The following is a 14,634-nucleotide window of genomic DNA, read 5'->3' as shown; positions in this document are numbered from 1 at the left end:
TGGTGAGAACAAAAAGATGCCTAATTCATGTTGATGGTAGCATCAACATAAACTAGGTGCCTTTTAGTTTACGCCAGCAGGTTTTACAGAGGACAGTTAGAGTGCAACACGTTAATGCACTCTACAGCTCATACCTCCATAGTCTTTACTGCTTTCACGTAGAGAAGCTCTAAGACTCTGGACTCAGGGATAGCAACTGAAAAGGCAAAGCGGGGAAAAAAAAAAAGCCTTATTTTCTGGAATTTCATCAGCAGCTGAACAAACAAAACTGGCACTGTCCACCACTGTTGCTAAAAAAACCCTTATAATGTCTGACACGCTAGCAGAGCCCGTGCCTGCTCTTGCCAGGGCCCCAGGCCTCACTGAACACTGACAAATGCACAGCTGGAAACCAGACTGGCTTACCTGTGTGTTAGTATTCTTAAAATAGCTATTAGAATTATAAGAATGCTTTTGTGTTTAGACTTTACAGAGTGCTTGTAGGATGCTGCATGTGTTAATCCTACTTATAGTATCTATAGCCAATGTTATAAGGCAATGTTTAAATGTTTGCTCTGTAACTATGAAAATGTTTGCTAAGACTGTAAATCCCCCACAGTGAAGAGAGAAGCATTACCAAATGTAAAATGCTAGTTTACCACAAGAAGTGTTATCTCCTCCCCAACAACAGAAGTTATGTGCACAAGCTCTCGTCCCATCACAGCATGAGCCCTGGGGGAAGGCAATAAAAGTGCCTGTTAAGGAGAAATTGTTATCCCTATACTGATTGATCTCGGAAAGGCAGAGATTTCTAGGCATAAGCAAGGGATCTCCAACTGTGTTTAGCTTGGGTTAGCTCTAAAGGACATAGAAACTTCTATAATAAGTAAACTCTATATTATCTTTTGAAATCTAAGATGAAGTCATTTATCTGCTTTAAATATCATAAAACTCATTTATCTGCTTGCAAATAAAAGTTCTTTTTCCTAGTTAATAAATCTTTTGATAATTTATTATAGTATAGGCTACAAGCATTTTCTTTGGTTTAAGAGCTGAAATACAGTTGACTTGGGGTAAGAGACTGGTCCTTTTGGTACTGGGAGTAACCTGAATATTGTTATGATTTTTGATGGAAGGGACCATCTATCACAGAGAGAAACTTGCCTTTGTGACAAGACAGACTAAGAGTAGTGTCTGTGACTCCATGTTAAGGCTATTATAGTCCTTTAGAAGTTCACACTTGTTACTTTGTTTGGTGAAATCTAATTATAGAACATACAACCATTTGGGGGTTTGTGTCCTGTTCCTGGACAGTCTGCCCTGAGTTTGGAACTCACACTCATGAGCCACTCCAGATGGCATGATGAAACCTTTTCTGTGAAACTCAGAGGCAAATTTGGATTGTTCCACACACAGTGTGTAATTAGACTATCTGGACCTGTTGAGGGTAGGAAAACTATTTATGGTTTACAAAGATTGCTAACAGTATGGGTCCCCCTGGAAAAACATCCAGCTGGGTTTGAAAATGGTCTGGATAATCTGCACAGGACCAAACTTTTCAACACCTATTACAGAAAGCACATTACGATAATATAACCTTGATCATCATGATGAAAGACTAATTAATTGATCAAATTTTCCACCAAAATTCACAATAATACTTGAAGGTCTCTTTCTCAAAAGTTCATTATTTTATTTACTATTTCTCTATCTTCAAGGAAAATAGTGTATATCCACGTTTCCAATCATCTGTCTTTAGAGTAGGATATAGTGATGTAGGAGTATAGCACAAAGGTATGGTGCTGTATATTTTCAATTTGCCTATTTCTAACTTCAATGCCAACATTTTGTGAATAGTCAGTTTCATGGATGTTCCTTCATAGGAAGTCAATTTTCCTTTTTGTGTGTGTGTGTGTCTTTTGAACAGCAACAGAGGAATGAAAAACATTTAAAAATAGGACAAAATGATTGCCAAAACCAGAATAATTTGGCAGGGGAACTCAGGTGGGGAATCTTGTGCCTTGCCCGACTAAGAGGTGAGCAAGGGACTGGGACAGGGGGATCTCCCCAACATTAGAGTCTACATTTGTGAGGAATAACTTTTACCCCTCCATATTTGGTCACCCTTAAGGTTTTTTGTTGAAAGTTTTTATACATTGTTTGAAGAGGAAACAGATTCTGCTGAAAAGAAAAGTAGTTTTGGATCCTGTGTTTTAGAACTCCACTGACTGTAACAACTTGAAACAGCATATTGTGACATTCTCCTGGGAACCATTTTTAAGTTTACCAATTGTTGTGGAGAAATGAATAAAGTCTTTCCACAAAGTCTTCAAAATATCAATAATCAAAATGTTACTGTGTCGCTGTCTGCCATTGAGTTGCAAACCTGCTATGCTGCAAGATGTCTTGCTAGCATGCCTTACACAAGGCAAATAAGCTATGGTCACCACTGCTCTGAAAAATCCCAGTGAAATCATAGAATATCAGGATTGGAAGGGACCTCAGGAGGTCATCTAGTCCAACTCCCTGCTCAAAGCAGGATCAATCCCCAATTTTTTTGCCCCAGATTCCTAATGGCCTCCTCAAGGATTGAACTCACAACCCTGGGTTTAGCAGGCCAATGCTCAAACCACTGAGCTATCCCTCACCCCCAAATGAGATGTGTAATATCGGATAGCCTTCCAGGTAATACTTTTTAAAAGCTGACGTGGTTGTATACAGAATGTGATGATTATTAACTGATTTGCTGTGTAGTGGTTTTGCTCTCATCCATCCATGCTTCAGTTATTGCTAGGATTAGATTGTTATTGGTAAATGTCAGTAAACATCAATTTTGCTGTACACACACACAAATTGAGAAAAAATATTTCCACCTTAATAACAGAAATTTACAGACACGAAAAGAAAAATGCTGCTTGAGAATGCAGAGTTTGTATATTTTGACATGATCACGACAATTTGTGTTTTAACTGTTATAAAGCTTTAACTTTTTGAATCTCAACATCTACTCTCATTAAATAATTATTTTCTGACCCTCCTCCATAATTTCCCACAACTGTGAAAATTAACATCAATCAAAACAGAAAAAAAATGCTTAAAAATAAACATTGATATTATCCATCAAAATTATAAATAAACATTGAATTCTGCCAAGCCTAGTTATTGCTGAGAAAGAATGCAGGAAAAAACTGCAACAGCATTCCTTTTTCTTCACTGAAACACGATCTTGTGTATTTGTCTACAGCGATCATTCACCTTTTTTAACACAATATTTTTGGAAGCCATTAAAAAAAAATTTAGTTGATGCAACCATAAATACAAAGGGATTTTTTTTGTTTGCTTGTTATATAGCACTTTTATATCTTCGTTCTACTACAAAATAAATTTTTCCAGGTGTAACAAAAGCAATAAAGTGATGATAAAATATCATCTAACACCCAGGCCTGCAAATAGTCACATTGAAGTTATTGGGACTATGTGCTTGAAGTTAAGGGTGTGCATGAATATTTTCAGGATCAAAGTTAAATTTGTAAGGTAAATTTTTAATGCAAAAATGGAGTGAATTCTTTAGACAATATACAAACCACTGCCCCAAGTAGTATCATTCATTCACATAAATGCATTATTATTTTCTTCTAAGACCAAGATCATTAAGAAGATCAAAAAAAGAACATTACAAAGAGGAGATTTCTATTTTTAAACTGTTCTTTATCTATATAGCAGTAAGATGCAGTTCAATGGATTTCACAAGTTGGTTGGCTGGTCAGTTCTCATGTTGTCAGCTGAACTGTATAGAGGTCACCAAATGTCTTATGTGCCTACATCATGCTCCATCCTGAGCGAAGTAGAAGAACTAAAAGCTGACCATATAAATTCTTTATATAGCAAGTATCTACATCTTTCTACCCAATATAACTCTGAGGAATTCTCAGATATGCACATAAATTCCTTGGTTCTCGTTTGGCAGACGAAATAAGAGTTAGTCAAGGAATCTTTCAACCAAAGATGATCTGATTCTCTCATTTCAAGTCATAGAATCATAGAATATCAAGGTTGGAAGGGACCTCAAGAGGTCATCTAGTCCAACCCCCTGCTCAAAGCAGGACCAATCCCCAACTAAATCATCCCAGACAGGACTTTGTCAAGCCTGACCTTAAAAACCTTTAAGGAAGGAGATTCCACCACCTCCCTAGGTAACGCAGTGCTTCACCACCCTCCTAGTGAAAAACTTTTTCCTAATATCCAACCTAAACCTCCCCCACTGCAATTTAAGACCATTACTCCTTGTTCTGCCATCTGGTGCCACTGAGAACAGTCTAGAGCCATCCTCTTTGGAACCCTCTTTCAGGTAGTTGAAAGTAGCTATCAAATGCCCCCTCATTCTTCTCTTCTGCAAACTAAATAATCCCAGTTCCCTCAGACACTCCTTGTAAGTCATGTGCTCCAGATTATTTTTGTTGCTCTCCGCTGGACGCTTTACAATTTTTTCATATCCCTCTTGTAATGTGGGGCCGAAAACTGGACACAGTACTCCAGCTGAGGTCTCACCAATGTCGAACAGAGGGGAATCATCACGTCCCTTGATCTGCTGGCAATGCTTCTACTTATACATCCCAAAATGCCGTAAGCCTACTTAGCAACAAGAGCACACTGTTGACTCATATCCAGCTTCTCGTCCACTGTCACCCCTACGTCCTTTTCTGAAGAACTGCTGCTTAACCGCTCGGTCCCTAGTCTGTAGCGGTGCATGGGATTCTTCCGTCCTAAGTGCAGGACTCTGCATTTGTCATTGTTGAACCTCATCAGATTTATTTTGGCCCAATCCTCCAATTTGTCTAGGTCCCTCTGTATCCCTACCCTCCAGCGTATCTACCTCTCCTCCCAGTTTAGTGTCATCTGCAAACTTGCTGAGGTTGCAATCCACACCATCCTCCAGATCATTTATGAAGATATTGAACAAAAGCGGACCCAGGACCGACCCTTGGGGCACTCCACTTGATACCGGCTGCCAACTAGACATGGAGCCATTGATCACTACCCGTTGAGCCCGACAATCTAGCCAGCTTTCTACCCACCTTGTAGTGCATTCATCCAGCCCATACTTCTTTAACTTGCTGGCAAGAATACTGTGGGAGACCATGTCAAAAGCTTTGCTAAAGTCAAGGAACAACATGTCCACTGCTTTCCCCTCATCCACAGAGCCAGTTATCTCGTCATAGAAGGCAATTAGATTAGTCAGGCATGACTTGCCCTTGGTGAATCCATGCTGACTGTTCCTGATCACTTTCCTCTCCTCTAAATGCTTCAGAATTGAATCTTTGAGGACCTGCTCCATGATTTTTCCAGGGACTGAGGTGAGGCTGACTGGCCTGTAGTTCCCTGGATCCTCCTCCTTCCCTTTTTTAAAGATAAGCACTATATTAGCCTTTTTCCAGTCGTCCGGGACTTCCCCCAATCGCCATGAGTTTTCAAAGATAATGGCCAATGGCTCTGCAATCACATCCGCCAACTCCTTTAGCACTCTCGGATGCAGCACACCTGGCCCCATGGACTTGTGCTCGTCCATCTTTTCTAAATAGTCCCAAACCACTTCTTTCTTCGCAGAGGGCTGGTCACCTCCTCCCCATACTGTGCTGCCCAGTGCAGTAGTCTGGGAGCTGATCTTGTTCGTGAAGACCGAGGCAAAAAAAAGCATTAAGTACATTAGCTTTGTGCATATCCTCGGTCACTAGATTGCCTCTCCTAATCAGTAAGGGGCCCACACTTTCTTTGACCTTCTTCTTGTTGCTAACATACCTGTAGAAACCCTTCTTGTTACTCTTAACATCCCTTGCTAGCTGTAACTCCAAGTGTTATTTGAACTTTCTGATTTCACTCCTGCATGCCTGAGCAAGATTTTTAAACTCCTCCCTGGTCATTTGTCCAATCTTCCACTTCTTTTCTTTTTCTGTGTTTAGTATCAGCAAGGATTTCACTGTTAAGCCAAGTTGGTCGCCTGCCATATTTACTATTCTTTCTACACATCGGGATGGTTTGTTCCTGCAACCTCAATAAGGATTCTTTAAAATACAGCCAGCTCTTCTGAACTCCTTTCCTCCTCATGTTATTCTCCCAGGAAGCTCTGCCCCTAGTTAGTTCCTCCAGCACTTGCACCAGGAAATTGCCCCCTACACTTTCCAAAAACTTCCTGGATTGTCTGTGCACTGCTGTATTGCTCTCCCAGCACATATTGGGGTGACTGAAGTCCCCCATGAGAACGAGGGCCTGCAATCTAGTAACTTCTGTTAGTTGCCTGAAGAAAGCCTTGTACACCTCATCCCCCTGGTCTGGACTCCACAGACTCCCCACTCAGTTCTCTAAGATCTAATTCTCATGTGAGAATATTCTTGTATGCAGAGATTAGGTGGAAAAAAAAAAAGAAGCATACTCCTAAAGGGACTTAAAAATACTCTAACCTCCAAATGATGACTCTTTTCAAGCACTAACAGACTATCCTTTGAGTGACAACTGAATCAAATCAGCAAGTGTGCACATTTAAAACCACACTCATACAAGAGTCACAATTCAGCATAAAGAATGTGAAATCGGAAACAGAGCAGGTCCAAATATTATTATTAATTTATTCTGCAACTCCAGCAAGGCCATTGTATCTACTTTACAATTTTTTTTTTTACTGTCTTTTTAATGGTGAATAGACAAAATAATACAAATACCATGATGAAAAAGAATTCATTCCACAGAAGTTGTTAAATTCATTTTTTGGTCCAATATTCATTCATCTACACTCCAACACAGAACAGTAAATAAAACAAACTTAAAATTTACATTTGTATTAGTTTACAATATTAGTCCTTCAAAATATTCTCCAGTTTCTGAGTAACTTTATAGCAAATCTGAAAAATATTGTAACCCGATAACAAGCAGCTAAAACACCCTCAATTTTTATGATAGCAGTAAACCTGTACAAGAGACATTTAGAAGAGACTACAATATGCTGAAAAAGAAACTTAGATATCATCTGTAGAAATAAATTAAGATGCCACTAGGACACAGTAACCCCAACTCAGTTGTACTTATTTATATCATGTCAGAGTCTTCTTCACAAAAATGTTCCTTACATTTTTATCCTTTTGCTTCCACAGTTGTAACAATAAAAGATAAAGATATAAGGAAAAACTGATCTGATTAAGCTGCAGATTGAAGTTTTCCATTATAATAAAAACTGCACTACCAATAAATTGAGCAACATATCCCTTTTTTAACGTGTGCAGACCCATCATATCTATTACAGTATATACTCATTCATTAGCCCGTTCGTTTATAAGCCGACCCCCCAAGATGGACAGGTAAAAATAGTAAAAACTGTATGACCCTTTCATAAGCCAACACTATATTTCAGGGGTTGGCAAACTTTGGCTCCCAGCCCGTCAGGGTAAGCTGGCGGGTCGGGACGTTTTGTTTACCTGCAGCATCTGGAGGCATGGAGCCCCTCAGCTCCCTGTGGCTGCGGTTTGCCATTCCCAGCCAATGGGAGCTATGGGAAGTGGCGCACCACTTCCCGCAGCTCCCATTGGCTTGGAACAGTGAACCGTGGCCACAGGGAATTGAGGGGCTCCATGCCTGCAAACGCTCCAGGTAAACAAAACAACAATGTTAGATATTGAATTCAATGATTTCATAGAGTTTAAAATCATCAAATTTTGTTGTAGACCCATTTTTAAGCCAACCCCTGCTCTTCGATGCGTCACTTTTTTACCAAAAAATATTCGGCTTATGAATGAGTATATACGGTAATTATTTTTATATACTGCACATGTCACTACTGCAGAGCATCACAATGCTTCCACAATTAAAAATCAAACATCAATTTAAAAAAAAAACCCTGTTTAAAAGGGTAGAAGTGCAAATTAAGGCTGTTAAACTCCAGCAATAAATACATATTTAACACAAAGGCATTCAATTCAGGTCATAGATCTGCCTAAATTCTGTATCACAGGTACTTTCCAAATGTATATTTTATCACAAGAAAGAAATAACATGCTCAAAGCACATATTAAAATACTGAGAATCAGACAGTTTTCCTGCCTTTTTCTCCCAAATGAAACACAATTTGCAAAACTAGCACATGTTAACAGACCATCAGTGATAAAGAATGGAAGCAGCTCTGTGCTCAACGAGTATATTAAGGAAAGCGGCTAGATTAAAATTAGTTCTGGCAGGCTGCAACTGAATATTTAATGTTTTCTTCGTAATACTGCTAGCAGTCAGAACACATTTATAGTTTTTACTGGTCCATATTACTCAATCAGGAAATAGAAAACCTGGGCCCTGATCCTGTTAACAGATACACACAAACAAAGCCCTGAACCTGTGCCAAGACCAACTGAAGTCAAGGGAATGCTGCAAGATTGCAAGAGGCTATGCTAGTGCATTCAACTGCAGGATCATGACCAAAAGTCCCAGATCTGCAAGTCCTACATTCATGAATTTCCTTTACCTTAAGGACCAAATCATACATGCTTTACTCCAGTAATTTTACTGAAGTTAATGTGATTTCATCTGTGAAATGACCAGGAAGTAGCCTTTAGTTGCAAACTTATATAAACACCGACTAATGACAATGCTAAACAGAAGTAAAGGTGTAGTAAGACTTCAAAACTACCAATTTAAACCTATCGAGTGTACTTTACAAAACAGGAAAGTAAATATGATAAGGTTAGCAACACAATTCAAGTATGCTACATTTATTTTTTAAAATGACAAAGATTTAGTAAAATCTGATTATCCTTTATTAATTTTCCTTCTTGAATCCTATATATTACCTAACAGTTAAATGTAATATGAAAGATTGGATTCTTTCAATGAAATTTATGATGGACATACATTTTAGACATGTACATCAATTTAAATTTCAGCATCAGCATGCAATAATTCATTTTACTATGAAAAGTACCAAACCACTCCTTTTTTAAATGACTAAGAAACATAACAACCCAAACTTTTCAGAACAAAACCAAAAGGCATTCCAATTACATTTCAGACATACTTCTTAACATAAACGTATTTAGATACTTTCATCTGCAATTATAATCTTCAGTTCTATGCAAATTGATTTTTTTTTAAAGTGGCTTTTCTAAGTTATACAGTGGCTTTCTGTTCCCTTCTGGGACTTTTGTGGTTAAGCCCCCCCAACCAGCAGGAGGAGACAGTTCAGAATTGAAATTATGCCTCTCTACTCTTTGCCAGAGCCCAGTTGGGTGAATTTCAAATCAATAGGACCATTCCAGTGCCAAAATTTAAAAACAATAAACAAGATTAAACAAACTTTATATCTAACTCTAATTTCATAGTAGGAAAAAAATTTACTGCTACTTCATTCTGTGAATCAGACCAGGATTATTGGGACAAAGTAAATGACAAGATTATAGAAAAGGTACAGTAATATAATTGCAAGAGCACTCCCAAAAGAAGAATAGTCAGATTACCTGATACCTACTGGTCACAGAAGTCTGCCCAATAATTGCAGACTCATACAGAGATAAAGCAAAGTAGCATCTTGAGATATTCATGGCCAAATTCACTAAACCCCCTGCCTAGTTTCCATACTATAGAACTCTATGCACAATAATGCATTTGACAAGGTTTTGATGCATATGGAGATTCAATTTCAAACATAGGGCTAACCATTGCATGCACACACACTATATCTGTATTTCAATATCAGACTAAAAGCCTAAAATCACTTTAATAGATATATAAAGGAACACTCACTAAATAGTTGTCATCCTGGAAGGCATAGTGCAATGTTGTGATCCACTGGTTATCTCCATTCACTAGTACATCCCTCTCTTCTCGAAAACAGGCTGTCTGAAGGGGGCAAAAGAATATTTTAGTTACAATAAATGTATGTCATGAAATGGCGATCAAATACATAGGATGACATTACAAGGTACATTTATCCCCCTTCAGTAAAAGGGCATTTAATCCACACTCCTGACATGTTGAGAACATGGGGCCAGTAGTGTATCATCACTTTACATCTATTTGGAGTACAACTGTACTTCCCAGTTATTGTTCTTGGGATGAAGACAGAAAAAACAGACTCTTCTGCTCACTGTCTCCAGATCACAGGTCAAAATCTGCTCTCAAACCTGTTCATGGGGAAGTCAATGAGATTATATTATGGTATCTGAGGGCAGAACTAGCCCTACATGTGCACAATTTCTTCTGTGAGCTATATATGTTTCTATTATAAACACTCATTTTCAGGATTTATAACTTGTCCAAAAAATTATAGCCCACACAACTGTACTGAAAGATTGTTTGATTCAGTACTAAACAGTGCTGTCTTATCTACAGCAACAAGACAATGTGAGATTCTCACCCCAACCTCTGTATTTGCTGCATTGAAAAAATACAGCAAAATTCTTTATTTTAATCAGAGCTGCTTCTCTGTGAGACTATTTGCATTATATAATTTATAAGCACAAATATATTTATATAAGTACCCAAACACAATGACCCCTATAGTAATGCAATTGAAGTCCACAGGAGTAGGATCTGGCTCTACATATTATGGGCTTATTTCATAGCACTGTCACTTCACGTTTACACTGGTACAGTCATATTTTATATATGCAATATTTTTCTAATGATTATAAATAAAGTAACCTCCAGCTACTTCCATCTTCCCCTCAATCTATTAGTCAAACTAGCTGATTTCTTTTTGGCATCATATCTGAGGGTTTGGCCATGTTAGAATTAAGTTGATGGTGAGACATCCAGGAGGACATGTTAGAGACAGGTTGAGATGCAAGATGGGATTGAAAGAAGCAGATTTGCAAGTCATTGGTCTAAAGATGGTAGCTGAAATCATGTCAGCAGATGAGATCACCCAGTGAGAAGGTATAAAGCAAAAAGAGGAGCAAGCCAAAGATGGAGTCCTCCGAGATCCCACACAAGGTAGGAAAGGGGAAGAGGAGAAACCACCAAGAGATGCTCAGGAATCACTGGAGAGGTAGGAGAACCACAGGAGCACAGAGTTGTAAAAGCCAAGGGAGGATAAAACGCTGAGAAGGAGAACAAACAGTGTCAAAAGTGGGAGACAGATCAAAGTGATTAGAGTCCTTGAGACTTGGTGAGGAAAATGTCAGTAGCAATCTTGGAGAGAGCAGATTTGGTAAACTAGAAAGGAAGGATGCCAAACTGAAGAGGATCCAAGATGTAACTGCAGGACAGGAATTCCAGGCCATGGTTGTAAATGATCTTCAATGAATTTGGAGTGAAAGCCAGAAGAGGGATAGGATGACAGTTGAAGAGGCAGATGGGGTTTTTTAGTTTTTGAAGATGCAGAGACCTGGGCATTCTTGGATTTTGAGTGGGAGCTGGCTAGAAAAGGATGAAAGAGAGAAGAAGATTAGTTGATAGATGGAGATTTGGAGGTAAAGCGTAGATGAGAAACTCTGCCAAGATATACTGTAAATATTCTGCTACTCCAGATACACATTTAATCAGTCAATTTCATCATCTTAAACCATATCCTGTGTCTTCATATTTAAGCAATAGCTTAAAGAAAAATCAAACCTTTTCTTCCTTATTATTTTTTCAACCTCATTTCCAAAAACAGCCAAATACCAAAATGAGTATGACAGGTTTCAGAGTAGCAGCCATGTTAGTCTGTATCCGCAAAAAGAAAAGGAGTACTTGTGGCACCTTAGAGACTAATGAATTTAGTTGAGCATAAGCTTTTGTGAGCTACAGCTCATTTCATCGGATGCATTCAGTGGAAAATACAGTGGGGAGATTTATATACACAGAGAACATGAAACAATGGGTGTTACCATACGCGATCAGGTAAGGTGAGCTATTACCCAGCAGGAGAGCCGGGGGGGGGGGGGACGACCTTTTGTAGTGATAATCAAGGTGGGCCATTTCCAGCAGTTAACAGGAATGTCCGAGGAACAGGGGGAGGGGGAGGAGAGGGGGAGGAGAAAAGAATAAACATGGGGAAATAGTTTTACTTTGTGTAATGACCCATCCACTCCCAGTCTTTATTCAAGCCTAAGTTAATTGTATCCAGTTTGCAAATTAATTGAGTATGGTTATTGTTGGCAGTGAACTTTGGAGAGGGACAAATGAAGAGTGCAGCTTAATGATTTTTGCGCAGAGATGAAGCTACACTTATAAGAGCAACCAAAACACACCAAACCTTGTTTTGACCACTAAAATGAGCAAATGTGACACAGAGGTCGGAAAGAAGAAACACTTAATCACTTTTTACACCTGAAGAGTAACCTTATGCAAGAGAGAATAGGAATGACTGACGCAAGATTCAGTAATAAAATACACTGCACAATGAACAAAAGATCTTTATTGGGAGTCAAATGAGAAATAGCATGAGGACAAAAAAAGAATTTGGGGGAAGAGTGGTTTGGTTTGGTTTTGTTTAAGTCTTGCCAGAAATAGAGAACAATGAGAAACTGGAAACTCTTTGTTGTTCCCACAACATAATGACAAGTAAACAAACTGCATGTTATTACACAGATGCATGGAGCTAGTTTCTACAGTGAGTCTATCTAATATTTATTGTGCCATCATATCTGACACAAATTCACAAAAGATCTTGCATTCCTTGAGTACCCAAAAGACTCCTGGATGTGGAGGAGAATGCCTGGAGCTGGCAGCAATTTTTACTACAGTAGATCATATTTGAAATTTTAATAGCCTGGCGGAGAAAGCTGGAGCAGCTCTCTCACGAGTACCACTTTGTCTTGGGCTCCTGATCTTCTCATATTACTCAGCCTCTCCCTGGATCCTCAGCCCCACTTCACTAAGCTCCCTCTGGATGAAACTTTTCCAAGTACACAAATCCTGAGGCTTACAGCGTGGATTCGTTTTTAGGGAAGATGTGTATCTAAGTCTCTTAGATAGCTTTGACAATCTCAACATACACACATCAAAAGTAAATGTTTAAAATGTATATGTATAAAAATAAACATTTATTTTAGATGTATGAAATCTGCTTTAACTTGTAATATCCCTTGGGTTCCTTCTAGTCTAGACAGAGTAAACAATACTACTGGGTGCCTCTCCCCAGCCTATCAGGCCAAATTTTCTTGTACTTCACTTTTTCCTTGACCTGTCTGGCCTCCACTCGGTTGACAGCTTCTCTTGGACTGCCAATCCTTCCCTTCCCCACTTCAAACATTCCCAATGCTTTCTGTGGGTCTACTACTGAATTATGTAGGGCCATCAACAAATAATGGGGCTCATTATATGGTAAATTATGCAACTGCATAAATAACAGGCCCTTGAAGACTGTTATCTACAGGATGGGTCATGCAGTGCTCCTACTCTCCCAGCTGATGAGAAGGCCAACAGGGCTGAGTGACAGCCAATTAAGACAGATTAATTTTTCCCCTTAAAGGAAGGAGGAGTAAGCAAATTTAGTACTAGATTTAAGACCCAAGGTAATATGACAAATATGACTAATAGCTTCAGTGTATGTTACCAAACACTTGATAACTTTTGTAAAGTGCAAAATTATTTTATCTTAATCTTAATCAATAGATCTTCTGCTGATCTATTGATCAGAACTATTTTATGAACTGTTGGATCTTTAGTACTCAATGCTCTACAACACTTAATCTCTTCATATTAGACAACACCAAAAACTTGTTTTAGTTAAAGTTCTAGAATGAAATGCAGTATAAATAAGTCACACATGATGGAATTCAGCTGCATTTTTTGCATTCCACTTTATTTCTATCTTGGTGTTTATATTCTGATGATCTCCAATGCGCTCAGCCAACTGTTTAATAAGTAAGATTGATGGGAAATCCATTGTGTTTCTAGAGAGCATTTCCAAAGAAAAATTAAGACCAAGTGTTGATTTATATGGTTCCTGTATGTTTTATGAAAATTGTATCACATTAAACGAACATAAATGACAGAATCATAGAAATGTTGAACTTGAAGGGATGTAGAGAAGTAATCAAGTCCAGTTGCTTGTGCTGTGGCAGGACCATGTAAACCTAGACCGGGATAGGCAACCTTCGGCACATGGCCCATCAGTGTAATCCACTGGCGGGCCACGAGACATTTTGTTTATATTGGCCATCCACAGGCATGGCCCCCCGCAGCTCACAGTGGCCACAGTTCGCTTTTCCTGGCCAATGGGAGCTGCGGGAAGCAGCAGCCAACACATCCCAGCGGCCCTCGGGTTCCCACAGATCCCATTGGCTGGGAACTTGTTTGAACTCTAGCGGTGTTTCCCCCCAAAGTTAGATGAAATTACAGTGTGTAGTATGTTTCATTATTTCAGCATGAAAGCAAAATCAGATAAATCAAAACTAGAAATAAAACTCCATTCTATTTTTAAATGTACCCTCTTAAAGCCAGTTTAAAAATTGTATTTCTTTCCATTAAAATGAGGTTATAAATAGTTTTGAAATATCTTCTCTATGCAAGGTATTTAAAATATCCTTCCCACAGGTCCCAGTGGGTTTCTTGAAGTCTGCACAATCAGCCTAAAAAGAACTACAGCTTTATTTTTCCACTGGTTTGGTGACTAGATGACAAAAAATGGAAACAGAACCTTCTGGAATTAAATTGCATTACACAGTGTGACCTTCAATGCCCCACATACCTGCAAAT

The 14,634-nt window shown here is 38.7% G+C and overlaps 1 protein-coding gene across 4 annotated transcripts in view; it reads right to left on the bottom strand.

The window, feature by feature from the left end:
- CDC42BPA (CDC42 binding protein kinase alpha) overlaps positions 1-14,634 on the bottom strand; it is a 319,972-nt gene that overhangs the window by 190,901 nt on the left and 114,437 nt on the right. For all 4 annotated transcript variants that reach the window (XM_084624867.1, XM_084624865.1, XM_084624866.1 and 1 more), the window contains exon 5: positions 9,751-9,846. In XM_084624867.1, the coding sequence (XP_084480993.1) occupies positions 9,751-9,846 (96 nt within the window). The remainder of the gene's footprint in view (positions 1-9,750; positions 9,847-14,634) is intronic.

This window comes from Lepidochelys olivacea (assembly GCF_965140295.1).
Source record: "Lepidochelys olivacea isolate rLepOli2 genome assembly, chromosome: 3".
Classification (NCBI taxonomy): domain Eukaryota; kingdom Metazoa; phylum Chordata; order Testudines; family Cheloniidae; genus Lepidochelys; species Lepidochelys olivacea.
The sequence above is the reverse complement of the archived record's forward strand: the minus strand, read 5'-3'. Positions and strand labels throughout refer to the sequence as shown.